Consider the following 24,598-nt stretch of genomic DNA (forward strand, 5'->3'; position numbering starts at 1 on the left):
TCTAATATAAAATTCTTCAATTATTATGAACACATTAATAATAATAACAAGCTTTCCTAATAAAACAAAAACTAATGATAAATTTAACAGTAAAAATATGTATATAATAATAAAAGACAATATAACAAGCTAAATAGAGATAAAAATAATATAGTTGTTAATAATGATAATGAGAATATAAGCAATAGTAAGAAACATAGTGAAGTATACATAAAGTTATATAATATGCCAAAAATGACACCCAACCACAGAATACAGCTTTTAGGGGGCTTGTTCAATGCTCGCCATCTTCAAAAGTGCAGGTGTAAAACTGATAGGGATTGTCAGTGTCATTAAAGCATTAGAATTAGTGCTACCTAAAGACTTAGGCACATGGAATCAGCGCTACCTAAAGACTTGGGCACATGTGAGGTCATTGGACCTCACATGCTTAAAGATCCATTTCTGATCTATGTATGTTGTAGCTTATTGTCAATAACTATATACTATAAAGTATGTTAAATGTTTTTCTAAGCCAATACCATGTCCTACTTTGTTAGCAGTACACTTTACATCACTTAAGTTTATTTCTACAGATATTCTATAGAAATTATAGCCAGCACTGATTTTTGTTATGATGTTTCATATCCCAGACATCAGCAAATCAAAGCTGACTATAGCACCTATAGAATATCTGTAGAGATAACCGTAACAAGTTATATGGCTCCATTGCGATGTTTTGTCCATTACAATGCAGCTAAGATACCCTTGAATGGAATCCCTTTTTTTTTTAAAATACTTTTCATTCACTCCTGATATAAGATTGATTTTAACAAATTGTGCACTTCCTTAATTTTTCAAAGCTTAGTATGTAATGGTGTACTAACAGAGGTAACAAGGAAAATAACTTTGTTAGAAGCTTTCTATAAAATGTTATACTACTACAAATTTCTAGTTCCTGGTCCATGACTTAATGATTTTTCGTGTATTATTATCTTGTAGTATTGGTAAATTGATTTCGTTTTTAGTTAGTCTCATCTTATTTGATTGCAATTTTGTTTTCCTTCAGACTGTGGTGAATTGAATCAATTTTGAATTGATCTTTATGATGGCAAACAGAATCAGCTATTCTAGCTCTTAGAATTCATGTCAGTTGCATATGCTCTATTATTTTTTCTCCAAACCAAGCATTTTAAATGAAATTTTCTTCAGACATCATATTGAAAGATAACAATTGCAATAACTATAACATCCAGTCTATGTAAGATAACATTCTACAGTTAAATAACTATACTGACTGACATAAAAATGAATTAAAATAAATGTAATACATTTATGTTTCGGTTTATCAAAGAAGTTAAAATAATATTGGTTTCTTCTAAAACAAGCTGAAACTATATTAAAAGATAAGAATCACGAAATGTTTCTATATTGTTTTATAATGTAAAATTAGATATTTTATCACCTCTATGCAAATAATTTACTATTTAGTACAAGTGTTAATTATTAATTTTAATAATTTCTTTTTTAAAATTTGCTTTGTAAATGAAACGGTGTTAATATCATTCATCACTGTTTTTCTTAAGCTCAGGATAAATATGTACTAAACAGTGGGATAAATGTATGTAAACACCTGATGATCTGGTTTGATTTATGGTCATGTCCTTTGATGTATTAGTTGAGGTAAATTTATTGACATGTATGATGATAACTAAATAAAGGCGAAAGGAAAGGAATTTATTGATATAAAAAAATAGAAAAAATCTTATTGACCACAAATGGAAATATGACAAGAGAAATAGTATTCTTTAACATGGCAACTCTTACATATTCACATCAATCTATCTACCTCTTCCCTCTCTCTCTCTCTTTCTCATGTGTATGTATATATATATATATATTCATCAAAGTGAATTATAGATACATTTCAGCCAATCTTACCAGTTTCACACTGGATAATAGATATCCAAATATGATAATGGCATAGTTAAGTAACATTGCATGCCCTTCAAGGATGGTAGGTGTATGTGTATTGTAACCTTATGATAAAATAGTGCTTTTATATTATTCCTTTATTATATAATACCTTTAGTAAATACATCTATTTCAAATCACTCCACTGGTGAAGTGCTTGCACTTCAAGATTTAACACTAGTTTTTTTATTCTTCACAATGCTATGCTTTTTCTAAGCTGCCACAACTACCTATCACTTGCCTCAATATTAAGTTTCATGTATTTTCTAAGAATTTCACATGCAGATTTCAACTCAAGACTACATACATTATCATCACTAGACCTCTACTGATAATTCCATGTATACACAATTTCTTTGGTTGTTTCTTGTCTGACTTCCATGTGTTTATACTCCCCACTGCAAAGTCACGTTTTAAAGAAAATCTGTTGTAATTTAGACATTGATTTGCATATGTCAGAAACATCTTTTTGTACTGTAAATTTTATAAACACAGGTACCAAGATGCCTTGTTCTAATTTATCTGTTAAATGTAATTCCTCTGTCACTTAAATTTACATCTCTTGTTTAGACTTCTCTGTCACTTGGTATTAGTTTGAATTTCAATGATTGCAAACTTTTATGAAAATAAAGTCTTTTGGCTTGCTGGGTCTTCTCAAGCACAGATTAAGATTGGAGCCTGGTGCAGCCATCTGGTTCACCAGCCCTCAGTCAAATCGTCCAACCCATGCTAGCATAGAAAGCGGATGTTAAACGATGATGATGATGATGAAAGTCCTTATTCAGAAATCTTAGCAATATTCTGCATATAACTGAACCAGACAATAGTGTGAGATCGACTAAGGGCTATAAGTAAATCTATTCAGTGCTACCCAAAACAAATGCTATATGAAATATGCACAATCTCTCTCTCCTTCCTGCTCTCTTTCTCTCAAGCACAGACACAAATACATTTCAGTACATACTGATATATATACCATTTGCTCTAACTCTTTTAAAATATCTTCCACATCCTCCACCTTTTCTTTAATTTTCTTTAAACTTGACAGTTACAGGCTTCTGTCTTTGCACTTAATTTCTCTGTATTGAGCCACTGAGGGAATCCCTATGTGACTGATGTGCCAGAAAAAGCTAAATCTCTTTCAAATCACAACCTACCATCTTAGAAAAGCAAAGAATATATTGGAGAATTCACTTATAAATAGGCATACAGTACTGGATGGGCATGGATGGAATATCTTTAATCATAGGTTTGTTTGATCAATACTGATCTGATCTGATACTAAGAGATGACTCCATTTAGATCTCACTCTATTTTCTTGCAGCGGTCTTTCAGTTCCATGACTCTTCCAATACTTTCTGTGAAGGCTTCATTTAATACATTGCTTTTCTCTTACTTCTCTTTCCCTTCTCTCCCTCCCCCCTCTCTCTCTCATACACAGATATATAACCTTTCTCTCTATTATCCTGGTCATCCTTTATCCCGTTTTCCTAGCCACTCCAGTACAATTTCTTATTTTCTCCTTATATTTCTCTTTGCTGTTGTTATTTTTACTGCTTCTGTTCAGTGGAAGAGTTCTTTTGTTTTTCTATCTTTTTATAAAGAGTTCATTTATTCAGATCACTCAAACCAATCCACTCCACTCCACTTAATTATTTTTTCAATATTTTAAAATCATTTATTAATGATTTTACGTATTTATGTGTCTGGTTTATTATATCTCAAAATCTGTTAAATTGGGGTCTTTTAATCCAAGAGTTTAACTGTATTTACATTTTAGTTTTATTGTAGAAAGATCTGCATAAAATGTTATACAATATGAAAAGTTAGATTTTTCTTTTGTATTAAATTAAAATGTATGAAAATGTTTGAAAATTTACAATTTTTCCAGTCAGATTATTTTTTGATAAAAGTAACTTTGTAGGAAAGTTTACAAGAAACTCATAATATATGAAAGGGAGAAATTAAAACTTGATTTGGGAAAAAAATGATTTATTATATCTCTCCTTTTAAAATATTCACTTATTTTGATATATATTTTATTTATTTGTTTTTGTTTTTTGTGAAATTGTCTTTTATATTAATATTGGCTTCTAGTTAATGTTCTTTTGTCTTATTGCGTTGATTTAATAATAGTATTAACTGAACATAGTGAATTAGAAAATTTTTCAAAGTTCAGATATGGTTATAAATTATATTTTATTAGTAGTTCTGTAAAAATATAACATTTTAATCAGCCTACCACCAAAGAACAAGTTATTTATTGTACAATAACAACACTTGCATGATTCAATTTTAAAAAAACAAAACAAAACAAAGCCAAACTATTTTCAGACTTATTTATTGCATAAAGAAAATACTTCAGAAAACTTTTCCCTTGAACCAACCTTATTAAAACAAAACAAAAAAGAATCGCATAAAATTTTAAAATCTCTTCAGTTAAGTTACTGTTGGCTTCTATTGGCACCTTTTGATTGTCACATAATGAGATTTTTAGTTGATACTGAGATATTCAATTTATAGGTGCAAGCAGGGCTGTGTGATTAAGAAGTTTACTTCACAACCATGTGGTTTCAAGTTCAACCCCATTGTGTGACAAGAATCTTCTATAGCCCTGGACCAACCAAAGCTTTGAGAGCAGATTTGGTAGATGGAAACTGAAAGAAGTTTGTTGTATATGTGTGTGAAACGTCAGTCACAATATTTTTGTATAAGAATAATAAGTGTGTGTGTGTGTGTGTGCACACACACACAAAGGGGTGCTGAAAAGTTCCTGGCTTTGAGCAAAAGGAAGTACATGAGGATCAGTTAATTATGATTTTATTCAACATATCTCCTTCACAGATTCACACACTTATTGCAGCGGTCCTTCGGTTTCTCCAAGACCTGTAAAAGAACTTAGATGGTTGGGCCTTCAACCAGGCTTTTTGCGATACCCTTGTATATATATCATCATCATCATCATATGATCATTTAATGATCATTTAATCATATTACTGGCATAATGAGCAGTAATTTGTCCTATGAAGTTAGCTTCAGCTTAAAGGAATTTGAAGTCAATGTAGTGAAACACAAGTCTTCAGAAATAATTCTCCTTATTCTCTTATGCCTCCACAGATAGCATTTCTATGCCTTTTTGTTTTTGTTGTTGTGGCTGTTGTTTCACCAGATCCAGGAGATTTATGGTAAAAAAGACTTTCCAACTACATCGTTTTTATTATTTTATTTTGTTTGGCAAGATGCATCTAAGTTTACACATCTTTGTATTTCTTTCCTTTCTAAGGCAGTAGGGTTTGATTTGAGGGTAATTTGATGGTTATTTCTAGAAGTTAAATTGCCATCCCCATATAAGTTCAATACTTTTTGCTTGTATTTTGAGTGTCATATCTCTACATCTAGATATGGATCTATAATTTTAAAAAATAAAATAAACTGATAAAATTTTCAACTTCAAAATTTAACTTAAAAAAAAAGAACTGTTTAAACAACTAGCTCAATAAAATGAACATCCCTATTATCATCAGTGAAGGTGCATGGCTCAGTGGTTAGAGCATCGAGCTTACGATCGTGAGGTTGTGAGCTCAAATCCTGGACCGGGCTGCGTGTTGTGTTCTCGAGCAAGGCACTTTATTTCACGTTGCTCCAGTTCACTCAGCTGTAGAAATGAGTTGCGACGTCACTGGTGCCAAGCTGTATCGACCTTTGTCTTTCCTTTGGATAACACTAGTGGCGTGGAGAGGGGAGCCTGGTATGCATGGGCGACTGCTGGCCTTCCATAAACAATCTTGCCCGGACTTGTGTCTAGGAGGGTAAATTTCTAGGTGCAATCCCATGGTCATTCATGACCGAAGGGGGTCTTTACCCTTATTATCATCATTATCATAGTCATCATCATGATGACCATCATCATAATTTCAAGTCTGTTTTTCCATGCCAGCACAGATTGGACAAGTTGTTTTGGACCAAATCAATTCGTATTCAGAGATACTGCTTTCCTAGATGGAAAACATCTGGGAAACATGTTGAACTTTTGTTTTGCTCCATCTTATAGCATGGCCTATTTTCTACAGCTGGAGCCTTTCATTGCCAACCACTTTGAAAAGTGTACTAGGTGCAAGATAACCAAACACATAGAAATAAAAAATATGTGCGGAAAAATATTCACTAAGATATAAAGAATTCAATTACACAACATGTTTACGCACACACACATAAATAACCTCTATACATTGGTGCAGGCATAGCTGCATGGTTTAGATGTTTGCTTTCCAATTATTTGGTTTCGGGTTCAGTCCAGCTGTACAGCACTGTGGGCAAGTGTTTTCTCCTATACCAGAGTGAACAAAGCCTTGTGAGTGGGTTCTGTTGATAAAAACTGAAGGAAGGCTTCTTTGTCTGTGTGTACATCTGTGTTTGTTTATATCTTGCTCTACGGAAGTTGTGATGTATGGGCGGTGTTTGTAGTTCTCTTATTAATGAATCATCTGTTTGCTTAATAACTTTGAAGCATTGTGGAAAGAGATCCCTTACCTGAAAATCAATAAAGGTATGTGACAGGAAGAGCAAATGATTGTGAGACAAATTCTGATAACATTTTCATTTAACTCATGTAAGCATGGTAAAAAGGATATAAAACAAAGGAATATACATGCACATAATATATAATGTAACACACATACACGTAAGCAGATAGCTGCTTAACAAGGTGGGGTATATAGTAATCAATGATAAAGTAAATAATATTGTACTGAAGCTGAAGCAATTTCACAAACTCTTTCTCATAGTTTCACATAACTATTCGCCAGACAGTTGTACGAATTTAAAATAATTCCAAAACTGAATTTTTTTTTAGCTTCAATAATAATATATATTATTAATTCTGGTATTATGCAGGGTTTCTCAGAAATATATATATATATATATATATATATATATATATATTATATATATATATATATATATATATATATATTTGTTTTGTAAGATTATGATTATCATGTAAGATTATTATTATTATTTGTAAGATTAAGATTATCATGTGTTGAAACAAATATTGTTACATTTAGAGATATCGTTATATTTGTGTCTCCTCTTCTCCCTGGTCTTGTCTTCCAGGAAAGAAAGTCATTGAATTGGTTGCACAATGTGTGACAAAAGAACTATGACAAATAAACTAATAAATAAACTAATGACAATTTTAGTATATGTACTACCGAAGAAAGTGGACTCTTGCTTCAAAAACAACATATAAGTGTTCAGCTCTTGCTAAACGACCTGCACAAATAATTTGATTGTAGTGATCAAGTGTATGTGCTGTATGTTAGCTCACTCTATCAAACTAACATTGCCTAAACTGGTGCACAGTGTACCACACATCAGGTATCAAAGTGTTCGCAGAATAGTGTGAGATGAAGTTTTTTGCTCAAGAACACAATGCACTACCTGCTCTCGGAATTGAAACTAGGATCTTGCAATCATCGGTGCAACACCCTAGCCACTAGGCCATACATTCTCACAGTAGTAGTAGTAGTAGTAGTAATAATAATAATTCTTTTGTACTATAAGCACAAGGCCTGGATTAATAATAATAATAAAGCTGAAGTGAAGATCAAATTCATAGTGCATGTTTGTTGGCAGAAAATGACTTTCCCAAATGCAACAGTATATATTTACGTACGTATGTATATATATTATCTTACATGTGTATCATGAAAATATAATATACAATATTCCCTTTTTTAACGTTATCATGAGGGTATGCCCTGGCATCTTGTCACCACCATATTTACCTGTCATTTGGGCACCACTCAAGCCTCCCCTATCCACCCATATTACCACGGATCTTCTCATCATGTTCCTCTTCCTCTCACAACTCCTTGCTTGAAATGACCACCCTATCTTTTATCGTCCCTCTCAGTTGAGGAAGATCTCAAGTCTTGCATAATACAAGAGGATCTCACTAGTGCTGGTGTCAAGAAAAATGTATTTACACTATATATGCATTACATAACATGTATATATAATGTGTATGTGTGTTTGTATGCATGTGTGTGTGCGTGTATATATATATGAGGACTGCTGTGTTAAGAAGTGTTGATTTAACTGTGGAGGGAACCTGTGGTACAGGTAGACCCAGGAAGATATGGAACAAGGTGGTGAAGCATGATCCTTGAAAATTGGGTTTCTCAGAGGTAATGACTAATAACTGAAACCTTCGGCAATATGCTGTGCTTGAGAAGACTCGTCAAGTCAAGTGAAGTCGTGGCTGATGCTGACGTCACATAACTGGCCTGTATGTATGTATGTATGTATGTATGTATGTACATGCACTCATACTTGTGTGTGTTTATATGACGAAAAAGAGAGCCGTATATTCCATCATTGAAATGTAAAGAAGGTCATTAGATAGCTTTGGATAAAGAGAGCAGATCGGTGGAATGCAAGCCCAGCGGGGGCTACTGGGTGAGGTGGGTCTGATGCTGAAAGACCCAGAACTCCCTACAATCCCAGAAACATCTCTGATTTATCCCAGAGCATTCACAAGATTTATCTAGCAACTGAAGAGGGTGTCTTAACTTGGCTTAACATTGAAACTTAAAGTTTTATGCATACCTATGGTATTATGCATGTATCATGTATGAATGATTATGGTGCTCCTGAAATATCCGTTGAGATTAGAATTGACATAATTCCTTTTGTTTTCTTTATTCTGTAATCTGTATTTTGTGTTCCATGTAAGTTCATGCTTTGAGCCTATCTTTATTTGCATGCTTTGAACCTGTGTTTATTTGCATTTCTTCATATATACATACATACATTGCCATGATAGATCGTTATCCACTACACACATTTTTTTCTCTCCTTGTTTTTTCTGTGTACCTTTCTGTAGAAGAGCGTAGGCTCGAAACGTAAAAGACTTTTTCTATTCCTGAGCGTTATACTAATACATCTGTTTGTTTTGTCTTTTGTTTTTTGTTTTTTTCATAAACTTTCCCTATATATATATATATATATATATATATATATATGTATATGTATGTATGTATGTATAAGCATGGCTTAGTGGTTAGGGCATTTGGCTCTTGATTGTAAGGTTGTGAGTTCAATGACGTGCCTGTTCTATATATACAGCGAAGGTGTGTAGTTTAGTGGTTAGAGTATTCAGCTCATGATCGTAATATCATGAGTTCAATTCCTGGCGATGTGTTGTGTCCTTGAGCAAGACACTTTATTTTCATATTGCTCCAGTCCACTCAGCAGGCAAAAATTAGGTGTGCCTGAGTTTCAAAGGGCCAGCCTTGTCACGTACTGTGTCATGCTGAATCTCCCAAAGAACTGCATTAAAGTTACTTGTGTCTGTGGAGTGCTCAACTACTTGCACATTAATTTCACAAGCAGGCTGTTCTGCTGATCAAATCAACTAGAACCCTTGTCATCATCATAACCGATGGAATGCCAGTTATATATGCACACATACACACACACACCTGTGCAATTTAAAGTATTCATCAATTATAATGAATTTGCCATGGCAAGAAGCCATAAATATGGAATAAACTTATTTTCTTGTTTTCATTTAATATTCCTGTAGTTGACTAGATGAATCCTGTATAAAATATGTTATAGACCCAAGTTATGCAATTCTCAGAAATAGTTTTAGAAAGTGTCTCAAAAGCATAAAATCCTTCCAATAATGTCTTAAAGCAGAGTATTTTCTATACCCACTAAGTTTTCATATGGTGTGCTTTATGAAAATAGATATATTCAATAGATTTTATAGAATTTCCACCTGATGTAGGCCATAGAGATCAAGCGCATATGAATATAATCAAGAGCAATTTACCAGAAATCAATAGTTATTTTAGTGCTTATGCTGTATCTGAGCAGGGTTTCACAGCAACCGTTTTTAGAATTTCTTTAGAAATATATCAAATGTACATTTTCTTGTTCAAAGAGTCTGTGATATTTCTTCTTGTGCTTCCTGTTAAAAATACATAGGTTTTATTTTTATTATTATTTCTTTTCTTTGTATCTTTTCCTTATATCATTAATACTATTATCAGCATGATCATTGGAATCTGCTGCTGTGTTTGATGAGGTCTACCTTTTACAATCAATTTCTCATCTTCTATTATCATCGCAGCAATATCATAAACAACACCTGATACCTCTGATACTCTGCAACATTATCTCATCTCAACCTTGTTCAGATTAACATGGCATTCTCAATATATGATATTTTATGTTCATTCTGTTTCAAGCTTCACTCTTTATACATCACTACTAAATATGTTATCCACGCATCTAAATTACACATTATAAAATCCCTTATTTCAAAGTGAGCCATTTCTATTATCATTTCTAAGTTCTTGATAGAATAGGAAACATGTTACTCATAACCTTTTATAAGAAATTGATTATGTATCCCTATTTCTCTAATACATCAAGTTTGCCATCTTATATAGCCTCTGACTTCACTAGTTCAATCTTAAGAGTTATCTGAATTATTCTAAATGTGTATATGCTTATATACAACAAATGACTGCTAACTTTGAGTCTTTTCCTTTTTCTTTTATGCTAATGAAACTTTTACATTTAACATTCATAACATGCAAGCCAATCTGTCATCTTTGGGTTCTAATTTAATATTATATATCATATTATATATTGATGGCCACCGTGAGAAATAAAAAAAACTACAGAAATCTTTTTCTTTTACATTGCCATTGGATATTTGCATCTAATTGTAATTTTCACTTTACTTTATGTATTCATGTAGTAAAATGTACAACAAAAGTTTTGTTGGAGTTTAATAAATTTACTGCATAATCTATCATTATCTTTTATCTTTTACTTGTTTCAGTCATTAGACTGCAGCCATGCTGGGGCACCATCTTGGAGAATTTAGAGTCATATGAATTGTCTCCTGTACTTGATTTTTTTTTCCAAAGCTGTTACTTATTCTATCAGTCTATTTTGCTGAACCATGTAAGCATACCAATACTTGTTGTCAAGTAGTGGTGGGAAACAAATACAGACACAAAGATGCAACACACACACACACAACAGACTTTTTTCAATTTCTGTTTACCGAATCTACTTACAAGGCTGTGATGCTACTATTACATTTTCTTTGAATCAAGTTTCTAAGTGTTTGGACGTAGGAGTCTAGTGTTTAGCGCTATTGTATGTGGTATTTTTTTCAGTCACAATCATTGTTGATGCAACAGATAACTTTGTTTAAGATGTGTTTTATATCTGCTTTTCCATGATGGAATGGATTAGATAACCTTTCTGTCACCAACCCTTTTAGTTGCTTCTTAAATCATGCAGCAATGTAGAGTATCTATTCTAAAACAAGGATATATATATATATATAGATATATATATACATACACACACACACACACACACACACACACTCACACATGGCTGTGTGGTAAGAAGCTTGCTTCCAGGTTCAGTCCAGCCGTGCGGTAACTTGGCAGCCTTCTACTTTAGCCTCAGGCCAACCAAAGCCTTGTGAGTGGACATGGTAGACAGAAACGGGAAGATGTCCATTGTATATATATATATATATATATATATATATATATATATATATATATATATATATATATATATATATGTGTGTGTGTGTGTGTGTGTCTTTGTGTCTTTGTTCATCACCTTCCACCACTTGACAACCATCCCCATAATTTAGTAGTTCAGCAAAAGACACTGATAGAATAAATATTTTAAAAATAGATAATGAACAAGTTCTGGGGTCTATTTATTTGACTAAAACCTTTCAAGGCAGTGCCCCAGCATAGCTGCAGTGAAATGTCTAAAAGAAGTAAAAGATAAATCACACACACACACACACACACACACCACACACACACACTCACACATGGCTGTGTGGTAAGAAGCTTGCTTCCAGGTTCAGTCCAGCCGTGCGGTAACTTGGCAGCCTTCTACTTTAGCCTCAGGCCAACCAAAGCCTTGTGAGTGGACATGGTAGACAGAAACGGGAAGATGTCCATTGTATATATATATATATATATATATATATATATATATATATATATATATATATATATATATATATATATATGTGTGTGTGTGTGTGTGTCTTTGTGTCTTTGTTCATCACCTTCCACCACTTGACAACCATCCCCATAATTTAGTAGTTCAGCAAAAGACACTGATAGAATAAATATTTTAAAAATAGATAAATGAACAAGTTCTGGGGTCTATTTATTTGACTAAAACCTTTCAAGGCAGTGCCCCAGCATAGCTGCAGTGAAATGTCTAAAAGAAGTAAAAGATAAATCACACACACACACACACACACACACACACATAAATATCGTACCTTACTATACATTTCCAATTTTCCATAATATGCTGCTTAGTACATCGTTATTTGATTAATTCACTACCTTGGCAACAAAATTACCATTATGTAAATATCACCTACTGGTTTATTAAGTTGATATATGTAGTGACTTTAAATATCCATAAGCTATATTTTTATCTCCAAACAGATGAAGTGGCTGTGGCCTCTTTGGCCAACTGACACAACAGGTGATTCCCTATCATGTAAACTTTTACTTACAGCTAAATGAATTAAATTATCTGTACCCAAATACATCATTGCTAACTGTTTCATAAACCTTTATGAAGCAAAGTTTGACAGTGGCTTCAAAGTTTCATCTTACTAGCCATCACTGTATATTTGTGGTGTGTGTGGGAAAGAGAGAGAGAGAGAGAGAGACTTTTCATAATATACATTCCTATATATATGTGTGTATGTGTGCATTTAATAAACGTTTCATTGCTATGTATACATATATATTCAATTTGAGAGTTATACTTCTTACAAATTGCATTATACATTTCTGTCATTATACAAATTATACATTATGGCTACTCATATTTTGTTGATATTTATAGGTAGCTTGTAACTATGTGATTTATATCTTAGTAAACTTTCCAATATTCCACTTCCATTGAGTCTCTTCAATATATGCTTACATATGTCTCTCTCTCTCTAAAATAGATGCGCATGTGTGTTATATAGTGGGTTACTCACCCAAGAAATTATGTTAATGCTATTTTTCTATTTATGAACTTTAACATTGCATAAAATTGCAAATTATATATACATTTTTAAAATTCATTTTCATTTAACTAGTGTTTCTGATTTTGCAATCTACCACAAAATATTCAACTCTAGTTATTAACTTCTATTTAAGCTATGAATCAACTGTTAAGATTTTAATGCTTATGATATTAAACATTATAAGCTGCAGCTGTGTTATATTTAAGAAGATGAGATAGTAAAGACCCTAAGCAACAAATATAGAGTTTGTCCCTTCATTGAACCTTAGCTCATGTTTTTCATTTCAAATTACCATAAATTATTTATGTTTTTCTCGTAAATCATATTTGGTAAGAAATTAAATTGCAAATCGTTTGAATTTTTCATAAAGTTTAATAATTATACTAATTTTCTATAAATATCCAATCTTATTTTCCATATCTTTTATCAACATAGGCATTCCAAGAGAATGTTTAATACAAGGATTAATATTTTTAGATGATGTTTGGAAAATCACTGTAAAAGTGATGTAAAAGCATGTTTGATTTTGTTTATTATGTACTATTTCTATATTGAGATCTCTCTCTATCTATCTATCTATCTAGAATTTTTGTTAGAAACCTCTGTCCTTTCTGTGGTTAGTTTAAAAGATAAACTAATGTTTTCTAAGATTGTTATAGCAATCTCGTATATACTTTATCATTCTCATTGTTCAGGGTGCTGTGCTCTGCTTTAAATATATTATCATCATCTTTAAGTAACTGTTTTATTATATGAAGTTATTTTTCTTAACTTAACTTTATTTCAAGTTGTTGATCATTCATTGTCTTTCATTTTTGAATGACTTACATTAAATTTGCTATCAGCAACCATCCTCAAATATTCATCAAATGACATTTCAAGGTCAATACTTTAACTGAAATAATTTAATTCAATATGAAACTTGTCCTATTACTATATTATGCATTTCATATAATCAATTGATGGAATTATTAAAATTCATAATCTATTTATATAAATCATTATTAAGTTTGTAATACTTGTTCAATCCAATCATCTATTTACTCAATACACACCTAAACAAATATCAATGAATGTATTATCATGTATGTTCTCTTATTTTTAAGAATTCTTTAAAGTTTACTATCACTAAAGAATTAATCTCTACCCAAAAGAGAAAAGTCAGGCAGCAGCTTAGTAGAACTTTAAGTAAAATACTTTTAGTGTTCTAACAATAGGTTAACATTTCTGAAATCTGATGTGGTTTATTCTACGTAGGCAGGAATCTCAGCTTCCCCAGTTTTCTTTGTAAACACTTGGTAATGTATCAAAAGTACCAATGATTATAGGTGCAAATATCAATCTGTAATCTGGTTATATAAGCTGAAAGTGTATAAGAAACAATCTTGTTGTGTTCCAGATAATTATATCAGCTCTGCTCTGTTTGCATTTGTTGGATATCTTAATTGGTATTTTCTACACTGTTAAAAGGTATTAATGCACCAATATCACTGAAAGTTTTGGCACTTCCATGTGTAAAGTCGTCTATACAAACACCATTGTATAGTGCTTTGAGAATTATATTATGACACCTGTAGAATTGATATTTTGAATGTATAGATTCATGTTAAAGCTTGATTCATACATATGTATCTTTGGATTTTTGTTTCTATCTTATTTTTGATTTCTCGCCTGGAAAGAAAAATGAATAAATTATGTAAATTTGGATAAGTTCATGGAGATGTATTTCAGTTTTTTACCTTTTCTCACATTTTCCGGAGACATTGAAATGTTCATTGATTAATGTAAATCAAAAAATGTTTCTCAAATATAACAAATCCATGCTCTCTAGAAGAAGTTAAAGATACTTCATATCAACCTAGAATTCACTTGCTCAATTGACAGGACACTATTTCACCTTGCAAAGATTTATTAAATCAAGTTAAACTAACATAAATTCTATTTGGTCTTACGACACCAATTTTATTAGTGTTATCCTGTACAAGTTATCTGATAAATTTCAGTTACAATGACTGTTCTGATACCAAGGTCTATTACTGTGAAATGTTTTGATAACAATTTATCTTCATTTGCTTACCTTCATACACTCTCACACACATATGTGCATGTGTGCACATATTCATACACATATACACACACATGTGTATATGTATGTTTACATATGCACAATATTTGCCCTGCTGGTTATGGCAATCAGGATTCCAGTTGTTTGATCAACTGGGCTTACTTACACATCAAATTACAGTATTAGTGGTCAAGTATGTTCTGCTCATATGTGTCTTTAATATAATCCTCAGGCAGAATTAGCATCACACAAAATCTATCAGGACTGACGTTTTGAATTAAAGGTACAGTTCCTCTAACAATCTTCCACAAATCACTAAATCTGGAGTGACCTGAGACTGCAATTCAGACATATTGTCCAGAGCTGTGCTAAACTGTGAGATTGATGAACCTCGGATCTCATGGCTGTAAAGTGAACTTCTAAACAAATTGCCATGCCCATGCACACACACACAATTTGGTAACAAAACTAAACTTTGATAAGTTGTTGTCTCCCATACACACACACTTTTTGTTCTTATTCAAAAGGGAGAAATCCTACAATAATTTTTACTTTGTAATTATTTTTCATATTTTCCCCTCAGTATCTTAGATTGTTCTGTCATTTCCTTTTATTTATCTACTTCAGGCTAAAGTGGAAAGTGTGTTAGACTATTTGTAAACTGAAGCTAAGAAGACAGTGAAAAAAACCAAAAACAAAAACAAAACCGGGTATGAAGTTTACATGCCCCTAACAAAATTCTGGATTTACTGGTGTTTGCCCTGGGATATGACCAACTTAAACAATGGAGAGTATACCAGAGGAGAACTGCTGTGGTTCAGGACTGACAATCATCCATTCTCAGTGGTACAATGGTAAGTGTATTCATAATACCTTTATTTATTTCTTCAGGTCATGAGCATCATTTAAATATCTAATTTCTTGAGACATAACTCAGAAAAAAATGAATAAATAGATAAAATAAATTAAAAATATATATTTACTATTCTTTCTTTTGTGAAGTCTAATTTATTGTGAAATATATTCTTATTTCAGCAATATATCTTACCTCTTTCTGAATTATACCTTTCTATAAAAGCAATATTTCACATCCATCAATGTTTATTTTTATTTTTCCTTATATTATTTAATGGGTGCAGATATAGCTATGCAGTTAAGAGTTTTACTTTATGACTACATGATTTCTTGTTCAATCCTGCTACACGACACCTTGAGCAAGTGTCTTCTACTATAGCCTTGGAGCATCCAAAGCTTTGCAAGTTAAATATAATACATGGAAATATAGAGGAATCCTATCTGATGGACCTTCCAAATTTATGGATAGCAAGTTAAATTGTTTGCTTGGTTCAATTACCCATTAGACAACTGATAGATGTGGGATCTATACTGCAGCAGTCAAGCTAGATTTTCAGTCTGAGAATAATTTCCTCCTTTCCAATTTCAAGCACCCTAAAAAGGGTCTTGGGAACTATTGTTCCTCCAGTTGTGACAAACAAAATCTGTTTATATTGAAACAGTTGCAGTCTTCTCAACAGTCACTGAAATAATACAATCTAATAATTGTTAATAATTGCCATTGCTGTCAGTTTTTAATACAGTGACATGACAGAAAAGTTAGTCTTGAACAAAATGTATTTCAGTATTTAGTTCCATTCCTTCTATATTCTGAGTTCTAGTTGTACCACTGCCCTGACTTTTATTTTATCTCTTTAAGCTTGATAAAGCAAATATTAACAATATATAGTCAATCAATGCAATGGACCATATTCTTCTCTTGAAATGTGCAGGCCTAAGAAATCATTGCAAAGTTTATGGAATGTAAATTGTAGATTTATGCTTGGATAAATTTATAACAAATGGTATGAACAAAGATCAATCAAGCAATTGTTTGAATGATGTTATTGTTTTAGTAGCAGCAGTGAATCACTTCAAACACTATTGTAATGTTTTATTTATAAATGTTTTGTTTTATAAAATTATACCCTAAATTTCTTCTTGTATTTGGGTAATAGACATAAGTGAGTTTAATAAAGTTTACTTCCCAACATGGATTCAGACACTGGATGTGTGTGTGTGAAAAGTGCATAAATATATATATAAGGTGCATAAGATATTTGAGGACAGATTTATGTTTATTAAAAAAAAAAAATCAGATATATAACAGAAAATAACTTTATTTATTGAAAAATGCTATGAAGATAAAAATAAACCTTCTTTTCTATAATGTTATTCAATAAAGCCACCTTCAGCTTCAACAGCTGCTTCTATAAGAGATCTAAATCATCTACATGCTCAAAACAAGTGGTCGTGATTCATTTGGGACATTACTCTGATTATGTCAGCTTTCAAAGTATCTTTGGTGTTATGGATGTCTTCATTGACCGCATTCTCAACAACGTTCCATTTGTAATAGTCCAATGGATTCAGATGTGGGGAATTAGGAAGCCAAATGTTAGGGTTTATGTGGTCATGAAAATTTTTAGCCATCCATTCCTGTGTTACTAGAGCCATGTGTGATAGTGCAGAGTCTTATTGAAACACATATGACCTTCCATTGCATACACTGTCTATCCAGGGCTTAACAATCATTTCCAGGACCACAATGTAGGTGGCAGAGTTAACTCTAAGGCTGTGTGGAAAGAAGTAAAGAGGCATCATATGTCTTTCATTGCTGACAGCCCCTAAAACCATGGCAGTTGTAGGAAATTTTGTATGCATAACACTTGGAATTTCAGAAGGGTATGCGTAGGAGTGGCTGTGTGGTAAGTAGCTTGCTTATGAACCACATGGTTGTGGGTACAGTCCCACTGCCTGGCACCTTGGGCAAGTGTCTTCTACTATAGCCTCGGGCTGACCAAAGCCGTGTGAGTGGATTTGGTAGACGGAAACTGAAGGAAGCCCATCGTATATATGTGTATATATATTTATATATATATATGTATGTGTGGGTATGTGTTTGTGTGTCTGTGTTTGTCCCCCCAACACCGCTTGACAATTGATGCTGGTGTGTTTACGTCCCCTTAACTTAGCGGTTCAGCAAAAGAGACCGATAGAATAAATACTAGGCTTACAAAGAATAAGTCCTGGGGTCGATTTGCTCAACTAAAGGTGGTGCTCCAGCATGGCCACAGTCAAATGACTGAAACAAGTAAAAGAGTATAACCTTCTGTCATTTCTTCTGTTAACTTTTTGATTTTGGTCGAAGTTTTTCTCATTTGAGAAAAACCAAATCAAATCTGCTAGATTTTTCTGTTTGTTTAAGAGCCTCTTACCTTTTCTGACAAATTGACCTTTCCTCATCATATAAGACTTATATCTGATGTCATTATGGACAACATTTCTGACTGTTACTTCTGACACATGGAGATCTTTTGCAATTGACCTTATGGACTTTCTGGGATTGTAATTAATGATCTGTTGAACTTGCTGGATAAATTCAGGTGTTCTGATGATTTCAGAGCATTTAGAATGCTCTTTATGCTTTGATACTGGTGATATGTTTCCATCTTTAGTTTCTATAACTCCTTACAAACTTTGTAGATATTTCTAAATCGCTATGCTCAACCTTTATAACCACAATAATAGCATACCTCTTCATTTCTTGAGTAAGCTGAGGGTCTGCCATTATTATTTTCTGAAACAAAGATTATACAGAGTTAGTAAAAAATGTATCACTGACTCGAAAAAGGTATGTCCTGAAATACCTTGTGCACCCTATGTGTGTGCAGTGGAGTATATTAATATATCAGCAAAAGATTGAAAAATGTGATAGTGTGTTAAACAAAAAATACTTTGTGGTATTTATTCCACTTGAGTTGCACAGATACTGTGTTCATATTTCATCCTCCAGAATTGTAGTAAAGTCTTAATAGGACCATTGCAATTATATATACAAACAATACTATTTTTTTCAAAATATACAATAAAAAATAAAATTCAGTTCTGTGTGTGTTTACTATCTCTAAGTGCAGTCTAATACAAGGTAGATTCCCTTAGTTATAAATTCTGACAATGATTTTACGATCGTTACTTTTATAATTTATATCAGATGCTTCGTTTTATACATTTGAACATTATGAGATACCTTTGAATGAAATATACATTAAGTTATAGTTAAATTAGTTATTGCTGCACTAACACTTGTGTTGGGAAAAAAAAAGTGCAAATTGGTCTTGAAAATATCAGCCAATAACTATTAAAATGATGAAATGAAAATAGTGTTTAATAGGTAATAATTTTATTTTATATCTGCAAGGTAAACATCTTCTAAATATTAGAAAACAGTTTAGATTTTATGAAATATCTATGAAATTTATTTTTGAATGGGTTGTTTATCTCTTTGTGTTTGGCTCCAGTTTATATGGATCTCATTCAACTTGTTAACTTGAATGTTTTATATGAAGAGCCAAGATATAGTGTTTAATAAGGTTAAGTTTGGTTATAATCTTATAGTCTTATTATATATTTTCTTTTCACTTTCTCTCTCTCTCTCTCTCTCTCTCTCTCTCTCTCTCTCTCTCTCTCTCTCTCTCTCTCTCTCTCTCTGTGAATGTAAGAGCATTGAAAGCCTATCGGGTAGCATATATCTGGGTATGTACTGAGGATCCTTCAAAGCAAGTAATTTGTTGGATTTTGTAGACATTTCTACAAGAACTTAATCTATGATGAATCAGAAATTGTAGGATATGTAACCACATTCAAAATATAGATTCATCATATTCTTAAAGTCTATTGGAGTATTGTTTTTTGACAATTATTAGGAAACTTACTCTTCCAATAATTTTGTTAGCTTCTTTGCTTTCAACTTCTGTGCTTGATTTAAGACTGTATAATGAATAAAAAATCTGTCATATTTTTAATTCTTTATATGCTAATATATAAAAACAAAAGAAAATATCAAAATTAAAGAGAATTTTCTAAAATACTATTCTCTACTTCCATCCAGAATGAATATCCTGCATTAAAGTAAAACTTTTATTTTCCTATAAGAAATTTAAAACACCAGTTTTAAAAGTTTCATTGTGCTTCTAAAGCCTAAAAGTTTGTCTTTGATATTGGACTGAATAAAATATTTTAGTACCATCAGTAGGTATTACAGTGTCATATGGTAAATATTTCAGTTCAACCATCTCTAAAAGTAAGGAGGCTTGTTATGCAATATACAATCACATTTACATTAAGTCTCCAACTTTAATGCAAACTATATATCTAAGATGTATCAAAGTGACTGATCTGTAATTTTCATACATGACTAAACTTCTTTTTTTTTTCTTGTAATAGTATACAAACAAACTTCTATTATGCACATAAAGTAGCATTGTCTCTATTTTTTATTGATTTAAAAGCTGTATGTTAATGACATATGGACTTAATACAATAGTAGAAATTTTCTGTTAGGCTAAAGCAGCCTATATCAAGTTTGAGAGAGACACAGCAGGATGAAGGATTGTAGATTTCAACTTTACTGTTGAGCTAATTATATTTATTATTGTGTGTCTAGAACAACAGTGAACTGATGAAACTTGTATTCTGGTGACTAATCATCACTTTTTGTAACATAATGAATAGATGAGAGCTTAAGTACTATCAGCTAATAAATTTCAAATTCATTGCCAAGACTTCAAATTTCAACAAACAGCAAATAGGTAAAGTTTATGAGTTGTTCTAAATAGTTTCTTAGAAGTATATCAGTTTTGTTCCTTAAATAATCTGTCACTAGAGAGTAAAGGTATTACAGTCTCTCACCTCAATCCACTCCTGATTAAGTAATCAAAGTAACTTAGACAAGTAGCTTACTATCTTAGCTGGTAACAAAAAAATATTTTCAATTGAAATAATAGTGTATAATGTTGTTTGATCTAACAATTGATCTGATGAAGGAGACCTGTACTCAAAAGCACTGCAGTTCTGGTTATCCTATCTTATTTTCAAACATAATATGCCTAGGACTATATCATCCAATATGTCCTCACTGTTTTAAGATGGTAGAGTGTGATAGAGCAACATTAGGCTGATATTTCCTGCTGTTTCAGTGATTCTATGTATAATATATTTGTTTGAAATGTATAATGCATTTGTTAGGAAAGAGATATATGTTAGTGAAACATGTAGTGGAAAAAAAAGGACGAGCACTTACCATGTAGCAGAGAAAAGAAGTAAAGACATTCAATGAGGTAGCTAGATCAGATTGTATAAAATTCAACCTGGTAGATGATATATTGATATAAATAACAAGAAGGTGGGGTCCACTAATGTAGACTAATTCAGTGAAAAGCAGCAGGGACAAACAAGTGATTATCAAATTAATAAGGATAGTATTAACATATATATACACACATATTATGTATATATAGATGTGCATACACACACTCATAGTAGCTAAACTTAATAATAATATGTATCTTAGACTACTTGTTTTCATATATGAAAGCTGTATGTGAGTGCATGCGTGTCTGAAAGCAAGTAGTCTAAGATACATATTATTGTTATTGTTAAGTTGAGCAACTCTGTGTGTGTGTGTGCATGCGTGTGTGGATGTATGTGTTTATGTATATGTAAATGTTATTTACTTTTACCCCATTGAATAAAAACATACAGGCATTGTTTTATTTGGAACCGTATCAAGTTTTTCTTGCTTTGGGGTGAGAGTTTATAAATAAATATCAAAGTATGTAATGAGCTATCTGGTTCCAGTGTCATTGTAAATAATGTAGTTAAGAATTTTGTGAAGATTCTTGTTTTACCAGTATATGTTCAGCTATTATAATTATTGTATTCATAGAACATCAAATTTGATGTATTCATTTTCCTTCTTTTCTTTTTTATATCTATCATTATGATTAGGAAATTGAAAAATAAATGTAATTTTATTCTTAAGCTATGTTTGTTTCATGCTTTAAGAAATATCAACTACTGCTAATGCTTGTAAACATAATTAGATATACAAGGTGTATTTATGAACTAAGAACCTGCAGAAGCTTTCTGGGTTTTTTTTTGTGTTTCTTTTACTTTTGTTGAACTAATTTTATTAAGATGTTTATACATGTATGTATATTGTTAGATATTTTTATACCTCATATTTAGTATTGTTAAGAATTTATTTTCTTCTTGAAATGGAGATATTTTATAAATGCCAAGTTAAACATGATCATTACTTTGCTATATTAATTCATGATATTAAAATTATTTCGAATATTTTCACATAGGACTCCTATTTTCTTCCATCTGGTTACGAGTTCCAACTTTGCTCCTCAGTTAACTTGTTTAAAACTCTGAATGATTGTAGTCACTCAGTTATGAATTTCTCTTTAAGGCTTGTCAGAGGAAGAAAGGCACTAGCCTTGATTTTTGCACAGCCTTTAATTGTATTAGAAATACAGGAAGAGAAACAATGATTAATGAATTAGAGACTATATGACGAGCTTCCACCTAATTTTTGGCTTTCAAATTTCACTTCTAATACCTGGCCTGACCACAGGGTTATGGCAGAAGACACTTGCCAAGAAGTGGCATAATAACATTGAACTTGCAATCATGATTGTTAAGAGAGCTTCTTAACAATAAACCATACTTTGTGGCAGTGAAAACATCTAACTGCTGAAATACTTGCTCATACTGTAAATAAAATTTCATGGATCTTGAAATGTTTGTGCTTGAGCATTTATTGTCGTTAATCTGAGTTATGGATATTTGGTGTATGGTTCCTCCTACATAAAGCATTGTTAATTCAACAATTTCTGACAGAACATAAAATCACTATACTGCAGCATGCATCATATTTTTAAGATTTCTTAGCTTTCATTCCCGCAAAGTAAACCAGCATTGAAATAGCATTGCTATGTTGGAAGTGAAGCCATTGAAATTGCTGTTGACAGGACAGTTATATAGGATTCAAGTAAATTCTTTACGACAAATGGAACACTGACAGTGTTGTATTCATGCAGAAGAAATTTAACAATAAAATAGTAATCATTAATAATATTAGTTACATGACTAAATCTCTCTAGACAACAAGGATCCATGTGATTGGTGCTCAACTCTGGATTTACTAACATTAAGTAGATAAGGACAAATCTCACTTCACCCATATTTCACTTCTATGCAGCATTATTCTACTTGTGCATATTTCATACACACTAAATTTTACATGGAAAGAGAATCTGATGTTCTGGTTGTTGTTGCTTTTGTTGTTGTATCATCCCAAGCTGGCTGAGATAAAGCAGGCTTATGGTCAATGTTTTTTTTACCTTTAACTCATCCTTTTTTTTTATATGATACAGTGTACACACACACACACACACACCCATATTGATAGATGGGTAGATATGTATATGCATGTATATATTATATACACACATATATACAAATACTCACACACACACATACCACTTTCTCTTTGTAATTTCTCATCCAAAAGAAAAATTTATTCTGTAATTAATACTACAGTAGCTCGAGTTACATACGGCTTATTAATGAGTAGCACATGTTACAGTAAAAGTGAAAAATCATATTTTTCTTGTAAAACAAATGGTTTCAGAAAATACAACTTCATTAACAACTAAGTAAAAATTTTTATTTTCTATTGTTTCTTCTACCATTTTTGCGTTTTTATATACCATTCCATTGCTGCATTCTTACATAGGACTTTTGAGATGTTTTAGTGTTTTTTGTATAGCACACATGTCAAAAAAGACAAAAAACAGAAAATACAATGGCTGTTTACTATTTTCACTTTCATTATAACAGTAATATAAAATAAAATTGAAGATAATTTATACATTATCTCTTTTCTAAGTACAGATCGTTTAATTAATCTTGTTGCTATAACAAGTTACACCCATTTTTGTGATAAGTATTAAAACATGTTGTTGAAATGTTGTTAATGTAAACATTTAAACTGATTGAAAGACACTTTTTTTTTATACATTTCTGTTTTATTCTTGAAGATATGATATAAAAGATAAGATGTTAAACATGATGTACAAAAAATGTTCAGATTTGCTGGTGGAATGTTTGTTTTAAGTAGAAACTTGATGCAACTTTTGGTAAAAATGCTCAAGTATCTTGTTAGTAAATTGTTTTCTTTAAAAACATGTTAATTTTTAATTATATATTTGATGTGAGAGATTTTTCTTTTATTATTTACTTCAGGTTGAGTGCGTGCTTTGTAAGGACTAAAATTTTTTTTTACATTTATAAAATACATTGTCTTTAATTTTTTTTTTTTTAATATTTGATAAGGGAAAGGTGGTGAGCTGACAGAATCATTACTGTGCTGGACAAACTTCCAAGTGGCATTTCCCCTGGCTTTACATTCTGAGTTCAACTGTTGCCAAAGTCAAGTTTGTCTTTCATTTTTATGGGGTTGATAAAATAAGTTGAGCACTGGGGAAGATATAATCAACTAACTCCCTCCCACAAAATTTCAGGCCTTGAGTCTTTAGTAGAGATAAATATTTGATAAGGGAATATAA

The 24,598-nt window shown here is 31.8% G+C and overlaps 1 protein-coding gene across 3 annotated transcripts in view; it reads left to right on the forward strand.

Moving 5' to 3' along the window:
• Positions 1-24,598, forward strand: part of LOC115209141 (protein TANC2) — a 1,073,170-nt gene that overhangs the window by 446,909 nt on the left and 601,663 nt on the right. For 2 of the 3 annotated variants that reach the window (XM_036501213.1, XM_029777300.2), the window contains one exon: positions 15,753-15,979. In XM_036501213.1, coding sequence (XP_036357106.1) covers positions 15,910-15,979 — 70 coding nt within the window. In that variant the 5' untranslated portion in view covers positions 15,753-15,909. Of the gene's footprint in view, positions 1-15,752; positions 15,980-24,598 lie in introns of those variants that run through there. The other variant, XM_036501212.1, reaches the window with a different exon arrangement.

Source organism: Octopus sinensis, linkage group LG3 (genome assembly GCF_006345805.1).
Source record: "Octopus sinensis linkage group LG3, ASM634580v1, whole genome shotgun sequence".
Lineage (NCBI taxonomy): Eukaryota > Metazoa > Mollusca > Cephalopoda > Octopoda > Octopodidae > Octopus > Octopus sinensis.